The 20,062-nt window shown below is 42.3% G+C and overlaps 1 protein-coding gene across 9 annotated transcripts in view; it reads left to right on the top strand.

Moving 5' to 3' along the window:
• The window catches only part of DLG5 (discs large MAGUK scaffold protein 5), a 1,559,980-nt gene that overhangs the window by 446,356 nt on the left and 1,093,562 nt on the right, over positions 1 to 20,062 (top strand). For 6 of the 9 annotated variants that reach the window (XM_069610999.1, XM_069610998.1, XM_069611002.1 and 3 more), the window contains one exon: positions 1,680 to 1,910. The exons of the other annotated variants lie outside the window; for them this stretch is intronic. In XM_069610999.1, coding sequence (XP_069467100.1) covers positions 1,680 to 1,910 — 231 coding nt within the window. The remainder of the gene's footprint in view (positions 1 to 1,679; positions 1,911 to 20,062) is intronic. 9 annotated transcript variants of the gene reach the window in all.

Here is a 20,062-nt window from a genome sequence, read left to right as displayed (position 1 = left end):
TTTGACAATTTTTTCAAGATAAAAATATATTACTACAAATGTTTGGATGTGCATAATGTAATTGAAAAGTATTGATATATATGTTTGTTAACTAATTCTATTGATTTTTCTCACAATTGAACAAAAAGGAAAAAAGAAGAGTGTTAAAGTGTTTTACATGATGTGTTTTAAGAAAAATAAATAGCTATTTTTGATAAAAAGCTGGTGTGATATATGACAATATAATGATCATAAAACATATGAGAGGAATAACCAAGTAGGGATAGTGGGGAAGCAAGTGACCCTTTAAACATGATGTATTGTTTGAATCAAAGTCTATTGGAGGGCTGTTTATAAGTGTTCGGTAAAAAAGTACCTCCAGTCTCTCTGAGTTAGTGTCAAGTCTATGGAAGCCTGTCAGAAAACTCTAATCCATTATTGCAGGTGTTTGAATCACTTTCAAAAAAGGTGCACCATTTGTTGCTTACTTGGAGAACCGGTATTACATTGCAGCTCAAATCAATTTAGGATGTGGTGAAAGAATGTGAGGGACTTATCATATATTATCATAATGGGGAGGAAGAAAGGTCAATACCCAGGGCAAGTGATAGATGGACAAAGAGAGTGAGCGAGAAGTAAAACTAGGGTGCTATTTCCCAGGACAAGAGTGGATAACTAGAATGTCAAAGTGGAGGTGGCTACATGTTGAAGTAACTTTTAGAAATCCAAGTCACCAGTCATTGAAGCCCCAAAGTATCTGCTCTGCACATATTAAAAAATAAAACATTAAAATTAGTTGTCTTTTCTTTTGGTACGAATTTGTCCCATTGGCAAGTAATTATTTAGACTGAAATGCACTTCCCAATACAGTTTAGTCATTTTTCAGAGAGCTACTGAAAACGGAACCATTCAAAGTGCATTACATCTGAGAAGTGACACCACAGGTCGCAGTGACTATGGAATAGGAGTTAGGAAGTTAAAGGTATATATCAATAGGGTTAAGGTATGCATTACCATCACTCTGGGTGCTATCTAGCCAGTTGCCCTAGTCTCCTAGAATCTTTGGTTTGATTATGGAAAGAATTGATCAGATTACTTTGGTTTCCAGTTCAGTGCTCAATAAAGTGTCTTGCTAACACACTTTGAGGCTGTTAATGTACAAGAAGCAGTATTTTACATACAGTTCTCTTAGACGTAGGTCTGTGCGAGTTTTATTCTTGTACTCCAATCGCTTTGCAGGTGCCAAGATCACCTAGGATAGTGGCTCTGTTTCAAATCTGACATTTGTTTTGTTCATACCTGTTGTTGAATAATGCTCTCAGCCAAAGCCAAGACTTTAGTTTGTTTGGCTGCGCTACACTTCACTGTCACACACGGGTAATGTAGGCATTTTGAAAATGTGAACCTCTGTGTACAAATTTGATATGGCATTGCTTTTCTGTCCTCCTCCTTTTTTTAATTCCTGCCATTATAAGTGTCTAGAAAACTGACATCAATAATGGCCACTGACTTTTTTGTAAAAAATTGGTCTGATAAAAGTATCTACGAGTAAAGCATGTGTGCATGTCCTTTTATGTCTCGAGCCTGGTGTATGTTTCTTGATGTTGATTTTTTTTTCATTGTTTGATCTAGTAGATTGTGTGTTCTGTTTCATCCTCCCCTCTTTTCTAACCTTTGGACTACTATGGGTCTTGTTTCAGGAGCTTAACTCCGCTCTGGTGGAACGTGATCAGGCAGTCTGTGAGAGGAGTGAGTTACTGGGGAAGTACTGTCATGAAATGAAGGACAAGACAGAGGCCCAAAAGGAGCTTGATCAAGTTTGCAAAAACATAGAGACAGTAAAGGAAGAAAGAGATGTTGCCAGGAAAGAGAGGACAGAAGCAATCATCCAAAGGGATCATCTCCTAAGGGAATGTTACCAAGCTCGACAGGTACTTGTCATCTTCTTTGTAGCTATGGCTACACTAGTTCGAACGCTGCATTTCCTTTAATGCATTATTTTTTCATCTATAATTAATGGCACTTCTAATAGCAATGCATGCTTGGTCTACAAATTAGTGCTTGTCTGTAATTGAGAATATCACAATTTCTTCTCTGCTTACATTCATTATTACTTGCATTGTTGATTCCCAGTCCTGAGATTGGGGTGACCTGCTAAAGGATGATGCTGATTCAACTACCATAGAAATAATTTGTTTACGACCTTTGAAGTTTTACCCTGTGCGGATGGGCACTAGCACCTCTCTGAAGTTCCTCAGTCATTGCAGGATCCTGCGACGGCCCTTACCACTCACAGCCTGAACCTGATCCCAAAAATCAAGGCCAGGGATGTCATTGTGCTGTGTGCACAATCTGTCTAATCTGCAATTGCGAGCCAGAGTGAGAAAATCTGATCTTAATCCCTGACCTCTGGACTAAAGCATGCATGCTTTAAGATGTGTGTGGCCATCAAAAGCTAGCAGTGCTAAAAATGCTTTTCTGGTGCCTTCCTGCTGACACAGAGGTTTGTGGCCCTGTCAAGGGATCCCTCTGCTGCTGTTCTGGTTGAGCAATCCAAGTGCTTTTTGTTCATGACACAAACATCAACAACCCAAGTGAACCCACCTAAATGAGTTGATGCAGATCCTGCCACAATACACAAATTGGTGGCGATCCCCACGCTGGGCTTCTTGGGGGTGACTGAGGAAAAATTAATTGTGCACCATACCTTCCCTGCACAATTTCTTCCTCTGGCTTGTATCCCTCTGACTGCCTGTTGTTCAGCTGGAGTATCTGTCATGTGGCTACTGCAGCAGAGTGGTACATGCTTACAGAAAATGCACCGGCATTCCTGTCAATAGCCCCGGCACTTCTGCAACCAAAGGCTAGCCTAAAGTTGACAATAGGAAGCAATTACTGCCCCACCCCCAGCTGAACATGCATGGCAGTGATGGTGCAAATGAAGCCTGGCTGCACAGCTGCAAAGAAGGCTTCCTGGCTGGCACCGTCCAATCTTGCTTTCAATGCTGGTAATGGGCCATATTTGGGTTGTGGGGCAAGGGCAGCTTCTGACTGAAGCATGCAACAAGGTCAGCTTTAGGCAACAGTGAGGAAGCAAGGCACCAGAATTTAAAATAATGTTGAACATCACAGCAGCATACTTGATGGGGAACAGGCAATCTTACACAGCAGGCCCCATAGGCTCCCAACCAGGATGATGCCACAGCCACCAAATCCAATCTGCATGCCCTTCAAGAATTCAAGCAGGTAATAGGTAATTTCTGCCTTCCGCCACAACGTCTTCAAGAAGTTGAGCGCCTGTGGTTTCCTTTTCCTGAAACATTGAATAGGGTCAGTGGAATTCAATTGGGCTGTATTGGCTCATGACCACAAGGAACGTGACAAGTCATAGATCTCAAAAACCAACTGATATCTCTCTCATATCAGGAAAAAACAGGTTGAGACACAGAAATATCAGAATAACTGGAGCACCTCCATCAGTCTCGCCTGAACATTTGGAGCTGTACATCTGTGAACTATTTCAGATTATTCGTTAATATTTTGACCGCCCACCAATGCAGCTGGACAAACGCATGGTATTTCAGCATTCCCATCAACAAAAAAGGTTTCCCACCAGACATGCTCACGTATGTCTTATTTGTCAAAGGCAAAAACAGCTTCTTTGAAAAATAAAAACATGGTAACCATTTCTTTGAGACTGGTCAGCTCTAACACTAAGGGACGAGATAAAGCCAGTGTATGAGGAGCTTTATAACAGACAGATTACTTACTGCTGCAGTATTTTACAATTTTGTTTAGTCTAATCAATTAAACTTGTGCTCCTACCACAAAGGAGAGAGCTTGAAGATTTCTTGGAATTGAACAGAAACCCAGATGTATACTGCAATGGGACATCCACCTCCTTTTTCTCTCACTAGACCAGAATTTTAACAATGGGTAATAGGCCAATCAACCACCAGTGGAAAAGATTACAAGTCAATCGAGAAGAAATGGATTTCATCCTGTATGACTAGTGCTTGTCCCACAGTCGCAGAAAGCCAAATAGCACATTTTTATCTCAGTGGGAGTATTGTGTGATGCTATCAATTTAATTTAGGCCAAACATAACTGATCAAGGCTTTACTCTTCAGAGAAGAGGTGACTGGTGTAAAGTACAGATTATACACCCACAGGACACAAAGTAAAGGACACCAGCAGCACTTTAAACCCAACATTACAGTATTATTTGTCCACACAAAAGTGATATTGTTGCAGTTTGAAGTGGGTTAAATCAGTGGTTAAAATACAGCTTTAAAAATGTAAAAATATAAAGAGCATAGTTAAAATACCAGCTTCAGTGTTGCAAAGTAATTTGTTACTATTCGTGTTCACCAAGAGCCACAGGTCAGTAATTACTTTTAGAGGGTTTAAAATAGTTTAGAACTTTGTCCATTGTATTATGAGACAAAGACAATAGTCCAGTTTGCTTTTAAGCTTATACCACAGTTAGGTCAGCACTTGCAGGTCTTGGTTAAAGAAGGAAGCGACTGGCGCTGCAGAAGAGTTAGGAGGACCCCACAGAAGATTTCATGGTCCAGGTTTCAACACTAAAATCTCACAGATGGATGTTTGTAGAGAAGGGACACAGTCGCTATGGAGAATGTCACAGAGGAGGAGGCAAACGAATGGGTAGTGAATATGAACCCCAGAAGCAAAATGGATGGCCAGTTACTAGTTGCCCGCGAGAAGACGGTGGCAGCTACTCGCACTGTCTGCTGCCTAGTGTGTGGTAGGTTTTCAATCTGGATTGGGTCCTCCTAGTGTTGCTTCTGTTCTCCACATGTAGATGTATGGTTGGGGATCACAATAGTAGCAGGATCTTTGCTTGAAATCATCCATTGGGAAACCAATCTATGATGGAGGGGCTCAGCAGATGCAGCAGTCCATGAGCAGTTGTCGGAGTATTCTCTGAGTCGTCAAAAGGAGTGACCTAGCAAGAGTCTGCATGCAAGACTGGAGGATCAAAGGACTCCATTCCAACAGCCATCTCTTCCCAGGATGATGCAAGGGAGTAGCATTGAAGGCCACTCTGTTCAGTCATGGCAGGAGTCCCCTCTGAGGGTACAATGTCTTCTTCAGAGTGGAGTACATCTGTGCGCGTGTATGGTCATGAGTGCGCCAAGAAGGCTATGAACCAGCTGTCCCTGCTGTTTCAGAGAGCACATTTCCTCAATAGGCTTCCTCTGATCACAAAAGGCAGAGCTTCTCATTACACAAGTTGGCTTTGGCAAGGAAGGGCTTCCGTCAGAGTTCCGTGTGTCATAGTTGGTCCTCAGCTGCTTTGAATCACGTTCCAGTGGGATCATATAAGGACATGTCAACCTCCAAATAGGATGAGAAATATCACCAAAGACAGTGCTTTGAAAAAAACAGGGCTTTAATCAACTAGGTACCCATATTGGCACCTTATAGGTCCATTCTTGGGCATCTCACAGTAATAAAGGTGCACAAAAGGTTACATTTCCTCTGCCTTGTCTGGAACAAACTGCTTGCAGTGAGAGATCACACCCAGAGAAGACTGGCAAGATTAATGTGGAGGGATAAGGCCCACCTGTACTGGGAGTAATATGGGCTAGCTGTACTGTCCAGAAATCAGAGTAAGGTCAGTTATAAGATCTGGTCAGTGTTCCCTAAAAAATGAGTTGCAATGGTGAATGAAGTTGAAAAATAACTTCTTTCATCTGAAAATGTCAGGTATACTGTTAGGTAAGGTTTTCACAGAACTCTTAAATCTTCCTGACCTGGGTCAACCCCAAAAACCTTTGCTTTACTAGTGGGATATTTTTCCTCAATACCTCTGAGTGGGAACCTTTTTCCACAGAATCTTTTACTCTTTTTGTGGGTGTCATTTTTAAGACTCTCCCATAGTGGCTTTTTTAAAAGTTATCCTCTTTAACAACTTATTGGCAATAAGTGCCTGTTGTTGGTGGGTTGCCCTCCCCTTTTAAAACGTTCTCTGGCTAACCTTGAGTGAACTACAGTCCCCAAGGGTAGAAAGAATCTTTGGATCCCTTTTACATTTTGTTGGGTGAAACCAGCACACCCCGCCTTATGTGGAGTGCTGGGGAGATGCAATGTATCCCCTTTTCACATTAAAACTGTAACAATTCTATTACAGGGACAAGCTTACCTTCAATGGCTGGTGGCTGTGATACCTTGTATTAATTTGGTGCACCCTTACCGCAGGCTGTGTGCACAGCTGCAGTAAAGGCACCTAATGGTGCTCATTTTACCAAAATGGCCCGGTCTTCTTTTTTTGCCATTTTAGTCTTTCTTGTGCTTTCTTGTTCCTCCCCTGACATCCAGGGTGGGAAATTCCTTTGTGTGATTTTTATCTTCGGTGGGAGTCCCCAGCCTCCAGTCGGTCTGTGAGGGCAGGAAGCGAGGGAGGAGTCCAAAGCTCCACAGCCCGTTGTCTTCCTCCTTGCCTAAATGGGGACAAATCCCAATAGGGTAGGGGGGGCTGGCTGTCCTGATTGGGCAACCAGACCGCCCTTCTTGTAAAATGCAAGGAGAGAATGCAGAAGTTCTGTTGTAATTCCTGTTAAATATTGCGAACATGGGAGCTGAAGACCAGTCGACCACTGGAACTGAAACCGAAGAGGATGATGAAGGAAAAGTGGCAGAGATGATTTCCAGCAACCGGAGAGCCTGCTGTGTAACCTTCGCCTGCTGTAGACCTTCCTTACAATCGACCTGGGGACTCCGAAAATGACAATCTGGAACCAGAGACTGGTGAGACCCACTATAATCAAGATGTGCATTTTGAGCCATCCCACGTGTTGCTGCGACCTTGCGTTGCTGCAATACCTCAATAACCTCGGACCTCGTGCCATTGTGCAGTGCACAGTCTTCCGAATCTCTGCAACTTCGTGGGCATCCTGGTGGATATCCAGAGACACGAATCGAGTCCGAAAAGTACCCTCAACAGAGTGCTGGACCTTTGTAACAACGAGAATTCAACCGCGATTATCTGTCTTATGTGCGCCTTGAAAAGGTGCCAAATCCGCAGAACCGCATTCAGCTGCGAGGAAAACCTTGCCTAGAGCCTTCTCCATCGATCCCTGCTGCAAAGTCCCTTCCAAGGTCCTGTTTTCAGTCACCACAACAAGGCATCCACTAACCGGGGTTTTGGCTGCAGATCCTGAAGTAGTTCTGCTGCAAACTCTTCAATGCTGAGGTACTGTGTTGGCTTCGGTATGTGCTTGCCTTAAGTCTCTTGGCATTTCTGTGTAGCTCTGTTGTGTTTTCTGTAATTGGGAGGCCTCTCATCCAGTGCATCCAGTCTCGCTGCTAGAATCCTGCTAGGGTGTCTTCTGCAAAGCCCCTGCACCCTCTTCCAACTCTAAAGTATTATACTCAACTGTTTGCCCAGTCTTCCTAAGGAACTTTTGCTACTTAAGAACCTTTCCTGACACTGCCTGTTTGACACTAGATCCTAGTGACCCCCCTTCTGCCACTGAGAACCCTCATTCTCCAAGAATAAGGGAAAGACTTTTAAGGGATTGGGCCATTTGCCTAGCAAAGAAAATACGTGTTTCAAAAGTACTAACTTGTAAAAATGTTGGTTGATAATTGTAACTCTAAGAGTGAACAGTTACAGAATGTCTTACTTACCTTGGACCTGTGATGCACTATTCTTAAAAATATGGTTAGCATCTTTTCTTTCCTAAGAAACTGTTCTGCCATTCTAACAGAAAGTAGATTTGAAGGTTTATTACTCTCCTGTGATTAGGTTGTGCCTCTTCCCAAAAGCAATGTGTTGGTTTCACCAGATTATTCCTGCAGGATATTTGTGTGCTTGTCTTCCAACTGGGTCTTGCTTCCCCTGACCTGCTGTTAGCCTGTCCAGAATAAGTATTAGGTTGTTGCCTACCTAGAATAACTTTGAGTCATTCACTAAAGTGTAACATTGGGTTTTGCTTTCCCCGTGCTGTTGTAGACAGCCTCCCAGAGTCTTTGGTTCTAATTGTCCCTCATAAGTCATACATAAGGTACTTGTATAGCTGGGAAAGATCTAACCTGGATTTAATTGTGAGGTTAAAGTATATGATTTTTACCTACCTTGGGTTAGCTGTGTGCCATCTCAAAAATAAGTTACAAGAGTTACTGCTTATCTCAATCTGTGTTCCACTGATCTCGAAAGCACCTGTAATTGAAGGTTGCATCCTTGGCTTCTAGTCGCATAGTATAACTGTGTGTGATCACAGAAGTAGTTATAGGTTTTTACTGTACCTAGAATAAGTGTTCCACTATTCAACAAAAGTATATTTATGCAATTTGTACTGAGTCTCACTGTACAACTTGTAGGGCCTACTACTGTAATTGTGAAAGAAACCATTGGTTTATACTCCCCAAGAATGGGTTTGACCTATACTGAATGTGTATGAAAAGGTTTTGACTTCCCTAGAACTACTGTTAGGTGGTCCAAATAAGGTTTCTACTTTGGTCTGTTTATCTTCAAGTATAGAGTTGTGTTCATGTGTTAGTACTTATTCACCCTATATTTATCGGGGTCTACCTGTGTTTAAATAAATCATTTATTTTGACATACATAGTGTTTCAGTGTTTCTTTGGACCATTTGTATTACAATTTCATTTGTACTGATTCTACAGCCCCCTCTCCCTCCTAAAATGAGCCTGGCTGCTCGGTCTACGCTACCCTGAACTCAGGTGGTATAACCTTACACTAAGAGTGGAGTCTTATACTGCCTCAGTTGAATGGTTTTAATAAGCCCGTAGTTGGACTTCAGAAAAGTGGATCTAACATATACCAAAACAGCCAGCACTTATTCTAAAGAGATCAAAGTTTAGCTGTAACAAGCTCGCTTTGTCGACCGAATGTGGTGTTGAACAGGACCGAATAAGTTCCCTTCAGCAATTTCATTTCACACCATTTTAGATGTTTTTATTTATTGTGTTATAGTTTCAATCGGAAGAAAAATGCTACAAAATACAGACATAAACATTTCAGACATCAATACACTTTAGGCAATAAAACACGTTAATAGCATAAGAGTGTACAGAAGTATACAATAAAATGATAGTATATGCATTATAATGGTTGAAAAATTGAAAATTAAAAAGAGAAAAATGAAAATAAAGAAAAAAGTTAGCAGCAATCAGTGTAATACAATCATTAGATAAAATCCTCAAATTGATATTCACATAAAAAGGCAAATACATATACCAATCTTGAATATTATAGCATGTTTAAAACTCACTCAATGTCTACATTTCGTCAATCATTTTTACAAATGTCATTACGGCAATACAAATTTCATATGATGGTTCTGATGGCAAGCAGCGCCACATCCAATCCCAAGAGGGAGTACCAGTTTTTAACATGTCAATCCTTAATTCTAGACTGAGATGTAATTCTAGAGTGAGATCTGAGAGGGCAATACATTCTATAAATACATGTTTTAATGTCTCATTGGGTGCCATGCAGAAACGGAACATGCCATTGTGCTTGTGGGCCTTTAGTCTAGCACCCAACACATCATTGGTGGAGAAAGGATTGAGCTTTACTCCAAGGAGATTTTCCCTGCTTTTCCTGGACACATGTTTTTTGTGATATGATAGCAGCATATTACGAGGTTTAATGTTGTATAGAAAATGATCAGAGAGTTTATAATCCATCAGTATGTGTCTGTTATATATCCAATCATTTTTGAAAATCTTTTATTTTCACTATTAAAGGGACTGTATTATAAGGCATAAATTAGTTTTCAAAAACGGATTAGCAGATTTTTAACTGTCACTGGAAGTTATTTGAAAATGTCTAGGTGAATGAATGGACCCAAATAAATAGATATGATGAAAAGGCTCTGAAAACGTTTTTTAGTGGAAGGCTCTGTGCTGGCTGCTGGGTGCAGGCAGTGTCGCACAGGGCAGTGTCCTCTATATTGTATGTTGGACCTATCATTTGCTGTGTAAGGAGAAGTTAAGAAGTATAATAAAACCGAAAAATTCACAATGTTAAAGTAAAGTCATAGTCTGAGTACGTAGTATGGTTTTGTCACAGGCAGGGCCATTGTCATCTTCAGGTGTACAAGATGGCCCTTGCCTGTCATTGATATCAACGGTTTCCAATGTAGCGTTAATTTAGCACTTTCGGGGCAAAGGCAGGGTTGCCAACAGTCCTCAAGCCTGAGTCAGGTTACCACAAGCACAGCCTTCCAGGCCTGCATATCCATGAAAACAATGTTTATTGCTTTTAGAATTCAGAGCTGCCATCTTGGGTTCCGATACTTTTGCTTTTTTAAGGGAACAAAGTTTTGTGCAATTCATGCCTCCTTTAAAAGGGAATTTACCTGTATGTCCTTGATTGGAAATAATTATTTCCAAAACTTGAATGTGAGCAAGGAGGGGTTCAGGTGAGTGGGCAGGGGATCGAGTTGTGGCACTTCAGTGGAGACATCGCTTGGGGCACTGACTCCAAGGACAGTGTGAAAGCTGGCCACAGGCACAGCGGCCCAGCATTAAATGCGGCCAGCTACTTGCAGATTCCACTTGTTTTCCCAACCAGTTTGGCCAGCTCTCGGCTGCAGGTGCTAATAAATAATGCAATCTAATCATAAAGCAAAGAGAGCTCTGGCGGCTATGGTATTTCATTAGATCATGACATGTACAGACTGGATGGAACTTTTGCTCACTACTTTGCATACATGTGTTAGCTTTGTGTATTTTGTAAGAGGAGAAATAAAGTAAAGCAACCAAGCAGAGTGGGTGGTGTAGCAGGCATAGAACTGGGCAAACTAGGTGGAATATTGTAGTTTGCAACCATCTCACTTTCAGGGGTGCTGGTACAAAGCAATAGGGTGCTAAGATAGTAGAGGAATTTAGGATCAGCTCCTGGGTTGAGCACCAGTTGCACAGAGGAATGCAACCAGCAGGTCACAACTAGGTTTGCCATCAAAAGCATTTGACCCTGTGATCATGTACATTTTCAAAAGTGCTCACTCGTCAATATGATGCACTTTCCCCAACAAAACGAAATATAGTTTACACTATGAAATTCAGATGAACTAACGTAAACTTTACTACTGGAAAACATGGAGACAATGCAGTGCTTTACAGTAGCAATACTGTAATTATGCATTATGTAACATTTTTAGGAAGGCAATTGCAGAATTGTCTTTAAAAAAAAAACATAGGGCTCTTTGCCAGAAAGGATATAGTTAGCTTAATAAAAGTATCTTCCCAATTACTTCTGGTTTATTAGTTACCTGTGCTACACAAGTGTCAATTTAATTAGAAAACCTTCAGATTTGCATAGCAAATTGCTATGCGACACTGGTTATTTTATGCCTTGTAATCTGTTGCAGATAAGTCACCATTTCTCATAGCATTTAAATGAGTATCCATCCATCCATCCATTCATTTAAGATTTTACATTAATGCTTTCTCCATATTTCTTTTAAATTAGTAAATAATGTACTTTCTGGTGGAATAAGAATGGATCTAAATAACCGCATCCTCTGCCATTCGATCCACGTGTTTAGGGAATTTAAACCTAATTTGTGCCAAATTGCAGGCAATGGTTCCCCCATTGGTAATGTCAGAGCCCTTTTCCATACTCTGGGTTCAAACTTAAACCATTCCATTCCCTCATCCCTCGTCTCCTCCCCATGAATTTCTCTGGGCACATTCTTCTGATTATACCAACTAATGACCGGACTTAATGAAAATCTCCAATTCTATGTCAAGAATGGAGGTTAAGCATTATGCTTTCTCCTTTATTTCTACTCTCAGCATATTAAAATCTTCATACTTTCTTTTTCAAAACATAATATTTTTTAATTTTTTTTTTATTTGATGAAAACCCATCTAAAACTCCTTCTCCCATGAGCTGCTGTGTCTCTTGTAGTCCCTATGCTCCTCCTTAGTTCTGTGAGGCCCTTCCTGTCTAGGTGGTTTCCTCCTCTTTTTCTGCTCTTCACAAGAGATAAGTGGGAATTTGTCTTTTGATAACGGATTGTATTGACAGGTTTATTTATGTTTCAAGTAGAGTGCTACCATAGATTAGGTAAGGCAAAAACGCGCACAAGCACAAAAAAAGACCTCTCAGCCATTCTTAAACCTTTCTGACGTTAGTCATTTATTTCCTCGCAGCATATGCACGCTGGCTTTTTTCCTTTGTCCCTCCACCCGAGGGGCGCATGCTCATTGAAAGAAAACACAGAACCGGAGCGCATCCTAAAGCCCGCAAGTAATTCATTCGTGCCCGGGCTTCTGCTGCGCCCCGGTATAATCATTATTGTATTTACACAATTTAAGTAGCTGGACAAGGGACCGGGTGGCTGCGTCCATGCGCAAGGCACTCTGCCACTTTCCTAGGGCCTTTCCTCTAAAACGAGGATCCCTAACAGCTTTTACACAACGGAATGAGATTAAGCAACGCGCTCCTAAGAGGATCGATCAACCGCAGGCGAGCCACGCCGCGAGCTGCAACTCCCAAGCTACACATTTAAGGAGCTAGTAATATAACAAAACAGAAAATGCCCCCATAAGCCACCCTACCCACTCCAGGAGGACGTGCCATTCAGCCTGCTACATCCAGGCACACCATTACTATGGAATTGGAGGAGGGGAATATTAGGAGTCAGGAGCAAATAAACTTTAGAAAGATTCAAATTTGACTCTAGGGTGTTAGAAGATTCCCTAACCGACGCAGTGGCACAAGGGGTATGCCCGCTCCAGGATAGATAAAATGCTTTGGAGTACCTCATCGAGGATGGGCTGAAAGAAAACAGGTTCTAAAGAGACTTCCAGCACATCATCCGAGCAGCCCACGAGCAGGGCAACAAATATGGAGTGATCAGAGCCGTGAACGCAAGGCCCCACCAACTCCCCAGGGTAATATTAAGGAGGATATGAGGAGACCTCCTGAGGCTGTTGACGCTTTCCTGCTAAAGTCTACTATGACAAAAACACAGGGGATGATGACTACTGGTCAGAATCTAGATACTCCGATTCTAAAGCTTCCCAAAGGTCCATGGGCGGAAAGAGGAAGCGCAAAGAGAAACATCTTGAGGAGCACAAGGAGGAATTGACAGATATGTTTGATCCTGTATGCTTGCCTCTGTGTCTTTAATATCAATGCAGGGGTAATCTTTATTTTTTCTATCAAGCATATGCAGCTGAGCTGCAGCAGTCACAGCGTCTGTCTTAAGTGCAACATTTAAATCACATTTTGAAATGAATTGGAACCTCAAAATATTTAAAACTGGTCACAAATTCCAGTTTTGGTTAGTTATTTTCCAATAATACAAATTATTACGCACATTCCCTTCGAACGATTCAGAATCAAGATTTTTGACTTTGGACTATACAAATCCAGATATAGATTCTAAAATTAAGCATTCACACCTTTAATGATTGCTGCAGCCCAACTGGTGTATAATCAAATAGGACTAAGTCATCCACGTACAAAAGATGATGTATGTGTACAGAACCCAATTTAGGAGGATGTGACCAGACTCTTGTTGAGCAATGACAAAAATCAGAAATATACATCTTAGAATGAAACGGGGACAAAACACAACCCTGGTGTAGGCTCTGCTTACAGTGAATCCAGTCCAAAAATGAACCAGATTGATCTAACATCACTTTCAGCCCCTATGTGTATGTATGTGTCAGTATCTGTATGAAGTACCTCCAGCATCATTAATGGGGCCTCTGGACATCCCCAGATGTGCATTTTTCTCCATTGTCTCAATGCAATGACACAGTTGAATGCCTAACTAATGTCTAGGAATGCCAGCTAGAGATGTCTTTTAGCCAATGCCGCTTGTTTGGCTAGAAGATTGATTGATTGTAAAACAATTGAGTGAAGTGTTAGTGCCGCTCTTAAAACCTGATTAGTACAAGTCAAAGGACTCTGATTGTCTATCTCAAGTATTGAGTGACCTCGGAATAAAAGTTTAAAAAATGTTATGGGACGCATCCAAAAGTAAAATAAGTCAATTCATGTGGTCCGCCCTGTCTTCCTTCTTAACGAGGGATTGTAAGACATTCAATATGATGCACGTTCTCCATATTGCAGATGAGTAATGCCACCACAGTATTATGATCCCCAGTATGTCCGTTCTACTCCAAGATACATTTTCCAGTGAAGTGCAGGGGCCAGGCACCAAGCACATAATAAGCCCCGATAGGGCCGACCGTGAGCACCCTTTTTAGCAGGCTCATGAAAAATTGCAAATCCATATAATACATGGGTTTAAAGTGTCAATGTTTCCTATAATTAAATCAGATGTTGACCAAACCTCATAGTTTGTGGAAAGATGGTGAAAGCTGTGCGTATTCCACGACGCTACCTTTGTACCCGGGTTTCAATTATGAGTGTGTCTTGCATTCCCCTGATTGTGCAAATAGCTTAAAATAAAAGCCCAGTCATAAGACACTAAACTATCTGTGGTTTGGTTGGGGATGCCATTTACAGCCTGCAAAGACCCCATTTTTATATTGATTACTAGCGTATCTTGTGGAATATGCAAGTGCTTACTTAGCAACCGTTCTATAATTCTGATTGTTTTTGTAGCCTTTTCAAAATCTGAGATAAGATGGCCCATGTCCATCAGATGAGGCCGTTCCAGCAGTACTATATTCTTAACCAACTGTGAATGAAAACCCAATATCAGCCTGTCCACATGTGAACTATCCATAAACTCTACTGGGGCTAAATCCTTTGTTGTAATATATTTTAAACTGGGGCCTTCCCCGACTAGGGCCAGTATGTATTACCTATTCAATGGGAATGCTCCTCTTACAGCAAAGGCCTGTTCAAGGTCTACATATGCAAATCCGTCCACCTTCTGAGCCCCTGCCAGTTCAGCATGTGATTTAGCTGTGTCAGAAGTCCATTTTTAGATTTTATTTTTCTTTTTTTTTGCAAGACTGGATAACCGGCTCTTCAACCTTGTGCGTCTACCAGGTCGAGCAGGAGGAAAAACCCCAGATCTACAGGGGATTCTACAGCCACTAAAGGCACTGCTCCCTTACGACCAGATGCCACCTGATGTGGTTGAAAAACCACATTTTATTTTGAAGCAGTCTGTAACACAGACCCCAATGTGTCAGGTGACATTGTCTGCCTAGCTTTTGAGATAGCTGTAGGGAGAGTTGCATGTTATGACACGGAGAAAGATCAGGCAGTAGAACGGCGGGACCTTCCGACATTGGTTTAATCAAAGGTCAACCGGAGGCCATGATGGGGAGGCCATGATGAAACCTTCCATAAAATTCATCTTTGCACACAGTTCTTTTAATGTAGATCATACTTCATGGATTTCATACTGTTACATTGTGGCCGCTATCCATAGAGTTCAGAATCCAGGATTGAAAGAGCATTGAATGTTTGGTCTCTGCATGATGGATCGTGGCTGGTTGCTGGCAGATGTTCAGCCGCTGGTGTCATGACAAGGCCAGATTGGCTTGGAGAACTTGAAAGCACCCCCCGCCAAAAACAAAATGGGTCTGTATTTTGTCGTAACTTCTCAAATTTCATTGGAGAAGATGCCACTGAAATTATAGGCGATTGTAATGGTTTTCTTACAGTGATTTTGGAGTCGGTCAATGTAAAAGGACTTCGACCCTGCCGTCCCACGATGGAGTGTGTGGTGGGTGTCCAACGACAGGTGTACCCTTTTAGCCAGCTCTTGCAAAATTACTTGTGCCAATACTGACACATCAGAAATATTTGTGTCCAGACAATTCAGCAAATCCTCCGGGTCCACATGGGCCAACCAACAAGAGGCACCAGTCTTTGTGTTCCCATAATGGGTTTGCCTGTGGACAATTACCAGCAGTGTCCTCGGGGCAAAGTTCAGTGAGTAACAGGCCCGGCTTTTTGGTGGCCCAACACACTTTTCTACCCCCGCCACTACCTGTGCCAGGTATCTTGTGTCCTCCAATGTACTAGTTTTAAAATATATGCACTTAATACACCTTTTTATTGTGCAAAGATTTCGGATGCAATTTACATATAGCTTATGTATAGCTTCCTTACTCATCAATGGCTTGTTGTGCTCCATGAGACGTTCGCTGCTTCCGAGTCCTTAAACCATTGGGGAATACCCTGTACCTGTAGCAGTTGCCCTTGAAATCAAACCCCTACAGGGAAACAGCCAAAATGAGTGTCGATTACATTATTAACTTTAGTCTTGAGTCTTTAGTCAACCGGACTGCCTCTCTCACTAGCCTCACTTGTCCATGCACGCTCCGCGCTGGGAAAGAGATTTTGTATCCAGCAGGCAGCAGATTAGAGCACCAAAGCACCAAACAGCAGCAGACTTGGGTAAAGTATTCCATATAGGCAGATAGTCCTCACTCACAGACTGCTTCTCTCACTTGTTAGCCGTTTTTTATCCTAGTGTTTCTTGGCCAGATTCAGTTTGCTTGACACAGGAACATTACATTCACTCCATAAATCTCTATATTCTGGATGGCATAAGTAAGCAGACATCCCTAGGCCAAGGCTTTGTCAATTAGTGATTATTTTTGGTCTACATGTTAGAAATTACATTTCTGACCCTCAAAGCTGTGCCTCGATTTACCCTTTCAAAGAACGGTGCTACTCCAATTGAAACATTCTGGGGCTGGCATTGTTCCCTTGTAGGGGACACAGCTCCTCAAAAAATGAATCTAGATTTGTCAACAAGTAATTCCCTGTTCAACCTTTCTCTACTCTAATGTCCATAATCAGGCGGATGCCATTGCCTTCCTGAATTAGATTGGATTCTCAACGATCCAGTCCTGCATGAGGCCATATTTCAGGAGATAAAGTATTTTTCAATCAGTGATGCAGGGGACCTAGGCCAACAAATGTTATGGGTTGCTTGTAAGTCAGTCGTAAGGGGGCGGTGAGGAGCCTGACTGCATCCCTATATAGCAGGCCAAATTAACTGCAACACTCTAAGATCTCCAGAGGCACCATGAGCTTACAGGTTCATCCAAAGTGTTATGCCAATTAACTCATTGGAGGTCAATTTAAGAGGCACTTTGTTGAGATGCCTTCAGAAAGACCTCTGCACTATACAACAGTTTCATTTCAACAAGGGAGCCAAGGCTAGAAGGCTACTGGCCTACACGTTGTAAGCCTTTTTTTAAGGAAAGTTCAATATGAAGATAGCGAGGTACAGTTTAGAGAGGGGGCAATCCAAGCAATTCCTTCCCGTCCTGTTCTAAGCTGTACTCCATTGAGCCAGTCATTCACCAGCGAGCGCGTAATTATTTCAAAGGCTTTGCTCTGCCAACCATACCAAGGGAATACCGGGAGTCTTTGGGATCTTTAGTTATCTCCGAGAAGGTAGAGGCAACTCTCCTAAAGAGAAACCCCCTTTTCCTTATTTTATAAAGCTTTCAAGGACATGCTAAGTATTGTGGGGCTTTCTGAAGTTGCTTGCACTTTACGACCAGAAAGTATTTGTTGGTCAAATCTGGCGCAATTTGAGTAAAGTCATCTCCTAATTTACATATGTCCCTTCTTTGTAATTTTATATTGGCTTATTGTGCGCATCCTATGACCGCATTCTGGTTTATGGAAGAATCCCACAGAGCATTCCGCTACAAAGAAATACGAGGAGCCTTTATCAATGCTGATCATTGCACTGGCTGTTGACCTATTTGTACAAGTAATTTGCCAAAGGAAGAGTTCTTGGCCTATTTGGCACAATCACTACACCATAACATTTCCCATTTATAATTTTTCATGATCTGGGATTCCAGGAGGACAATTCCACCCATTTTAATGGAATTCACTACATTTCAGGAAGTGTTGGTATGTCATACCTTTTCAGAATGGAGCATTATGAAAGAAGTGTCTAATTAGCAGACAGACTGATCCACCCGTGTCATATTATTACAAAAAATTAGAGCTCTGCTTATTACACCCTCATGACTCCCCAATGGCATTCTGTCACATTCAGCTTTAGAGGCAGCAGTTAAATGTCCCAACACGTTGGTCTTGTTCCCAAGACAGCCAATGGTTATACCATTCTTAATGCAAAGGCTGGCTCTCATGGGCTTTGGTAGTCAGTCTGCTGTCGAGCTGGTTTCTTCCCCCATCTGTATTGATTGTCAGGCCGTCATTATTCTAGCCCTTGTTGAGGGCCAACACTCATGTACTTGGTTACTGGGCAGGTGCCTTCTCTATTAGTATGATCTTGCACGAGCCACACACAGTCCTCACTTTGTTTGGCTTTTCTAGAGATGCTCACTACTGTGAGTCAACTGCTGATCTGAATTTCCTGGGGAGGCACTGGGTTATCAATCGTTGGCCCCTGACTGTTGGCCCGTGACTGCTAGGTAAGTATTCTGTTGTATCTTTGGTGGGTTTAGTAATTTCCCCTGATCCTGAATATGGCTTCTGGCTATCCTACTCTCTCAACGGTCTTTTGCTTTATTACATTTATACCATGCTCAATGGACCCGGAGGCATGATGGCGCATACAGACATACACCAAAGTATACAACATGAAACATAAAAGGGCAGGATGAATATAATCCATGAAAGGCAACACAATCGCCACAATAAAACAGGCAGGACTGATAATTAAAACAGATCAATTCAAGATAATATTTAACTTAGAACTCGGTTGCAAATGCTTCAGGTTGCTGAATCGGTCCAGAAACAAGGTTAGGCTACTAGAACCACAGCCCACCACAATACAGTCAGTGTTCTCTGAGCTGGACCAGTTATTGATCTGAGTTCTACTAAGGACCCTGAGGTCCTGTGATCTGACACAATTGGGAGCCACTTTTAGGTTGAGGCAGGCTAAAATGTTATTCTCTAGTGCCTCCCTTGATTCAAACTGTCCCGGTTTCTTGAAATTGGTAATAATGACATTTCTGAAAAGACATTTCTGGAATCCAGGGCATAGTTCCTTAGATTAGGGTCCATAATTTTCACCATTGTTGATTTTTGTTGTGTCGTGGGTCCTTATGATTGGGCACCGAGAAGGCAGCGGACTTGATGGAAGATAAAGTACCCTCTTGTGGAGCTTCAACCGCAGGGTAGGGAACCAGGACGACTGAATTGAGATGCAGAGCCAAACCCAAAAACGCAAACTCAGTAGGGTCTGTTTGGCATCCCTGATGAAACCCAAACTGGTTATAGGAGGTTTGAGAGGAGTTTGCCATTCTTTTTGTCTCTAGATGTGGGGTCTGCGAGCTTATCGGGGGTGACGAATTAGTTTTTGGATCCACTGAGGCGAACCAGGACCGGAATTCCTCAATGTTTAGACAAGCAGCAAGGTCCCAGAGCAACTGGTCTTTAAAAGACAACCAGTTGTTGGGTGCCTTGGGGATACCCAACCCCCCCCATTTGATTTCTCTGCAGTCTTATCTCCTACCTGCCCCTCCTTAGTTGTTAATCGGGTTGGCACTGTTTCGACGTGCACAAGGTCATGGCTTTCTGTATTGAAAAGTTTGTCGAGTTTGGGGTAATAAGTTTGCCAGGAGGTTAATTATTTAGTGTCACTGGGGGGCTTGCCAGTTCCATTTTATGGCCCCTCATACAGCCTCATTGCGGTCTTGTCTTTTTGCTTTCTCTGGGATTTGTAGGCTTTGGCCCTTCTGTTCCTCAATCCCAGGTCACAGGACTCTTAACTGGTTCACCTTTGTTTTTCTCCATCTATCGCCTTTCTGGCCCAACTGTCCACTTTTTAGCTCCCTTCTAACTTTTGTCCCTTTTGGCTTGTCCATGCTTGATTGCTTCTCTGTACTTTACTGTCCACTTCCTTCTCCTGCTCACGGACCTGCTGTCCACTTTTTCCCGTCCTTCCTATGCCGGTTTCCTCCTCCTACGTTCCGGCCATTCTCTCCTCTGGCTCCTTACCTTCCCCGTTCGTTTATTCCCTCCTTGTTTCCCTCCTATTTATTTTCCTTCCTCCCTTCCCTTCTTCCATTATTCTTCTTTCCTTTCTACTGCCTTTCTTTCCTGCCTCCTTTCCTTTCTCCCAATGGAGAAGAGTTTCGGCTTATAACACTCCTGGTTTAGTGTCCCTCTCCCTCTACTTCTCGGCCTCAAATTGTAGAC

The sequence above is a fragment of the Ambystoma mexicanum genome, chromosome 8 (genome assembly GCF_040938575.1).
Source record: "Ambystoma mexicanum isolate Mex_15411 chromosome 8, UKY_AmexF1_1, whole genome shotgun sequence".
In the NCBI taxonomy this organism is placed as follows: domain Eukaryota; kingdom Metazoa; phylum Chordata; class Amphibia; order Caudata; family Ambystomatidae; genus Ambystoma; species Ambystoma mexicanum.
This window is presented reverse-complemented; position numbering and strand designations above follow the sequence as displayed.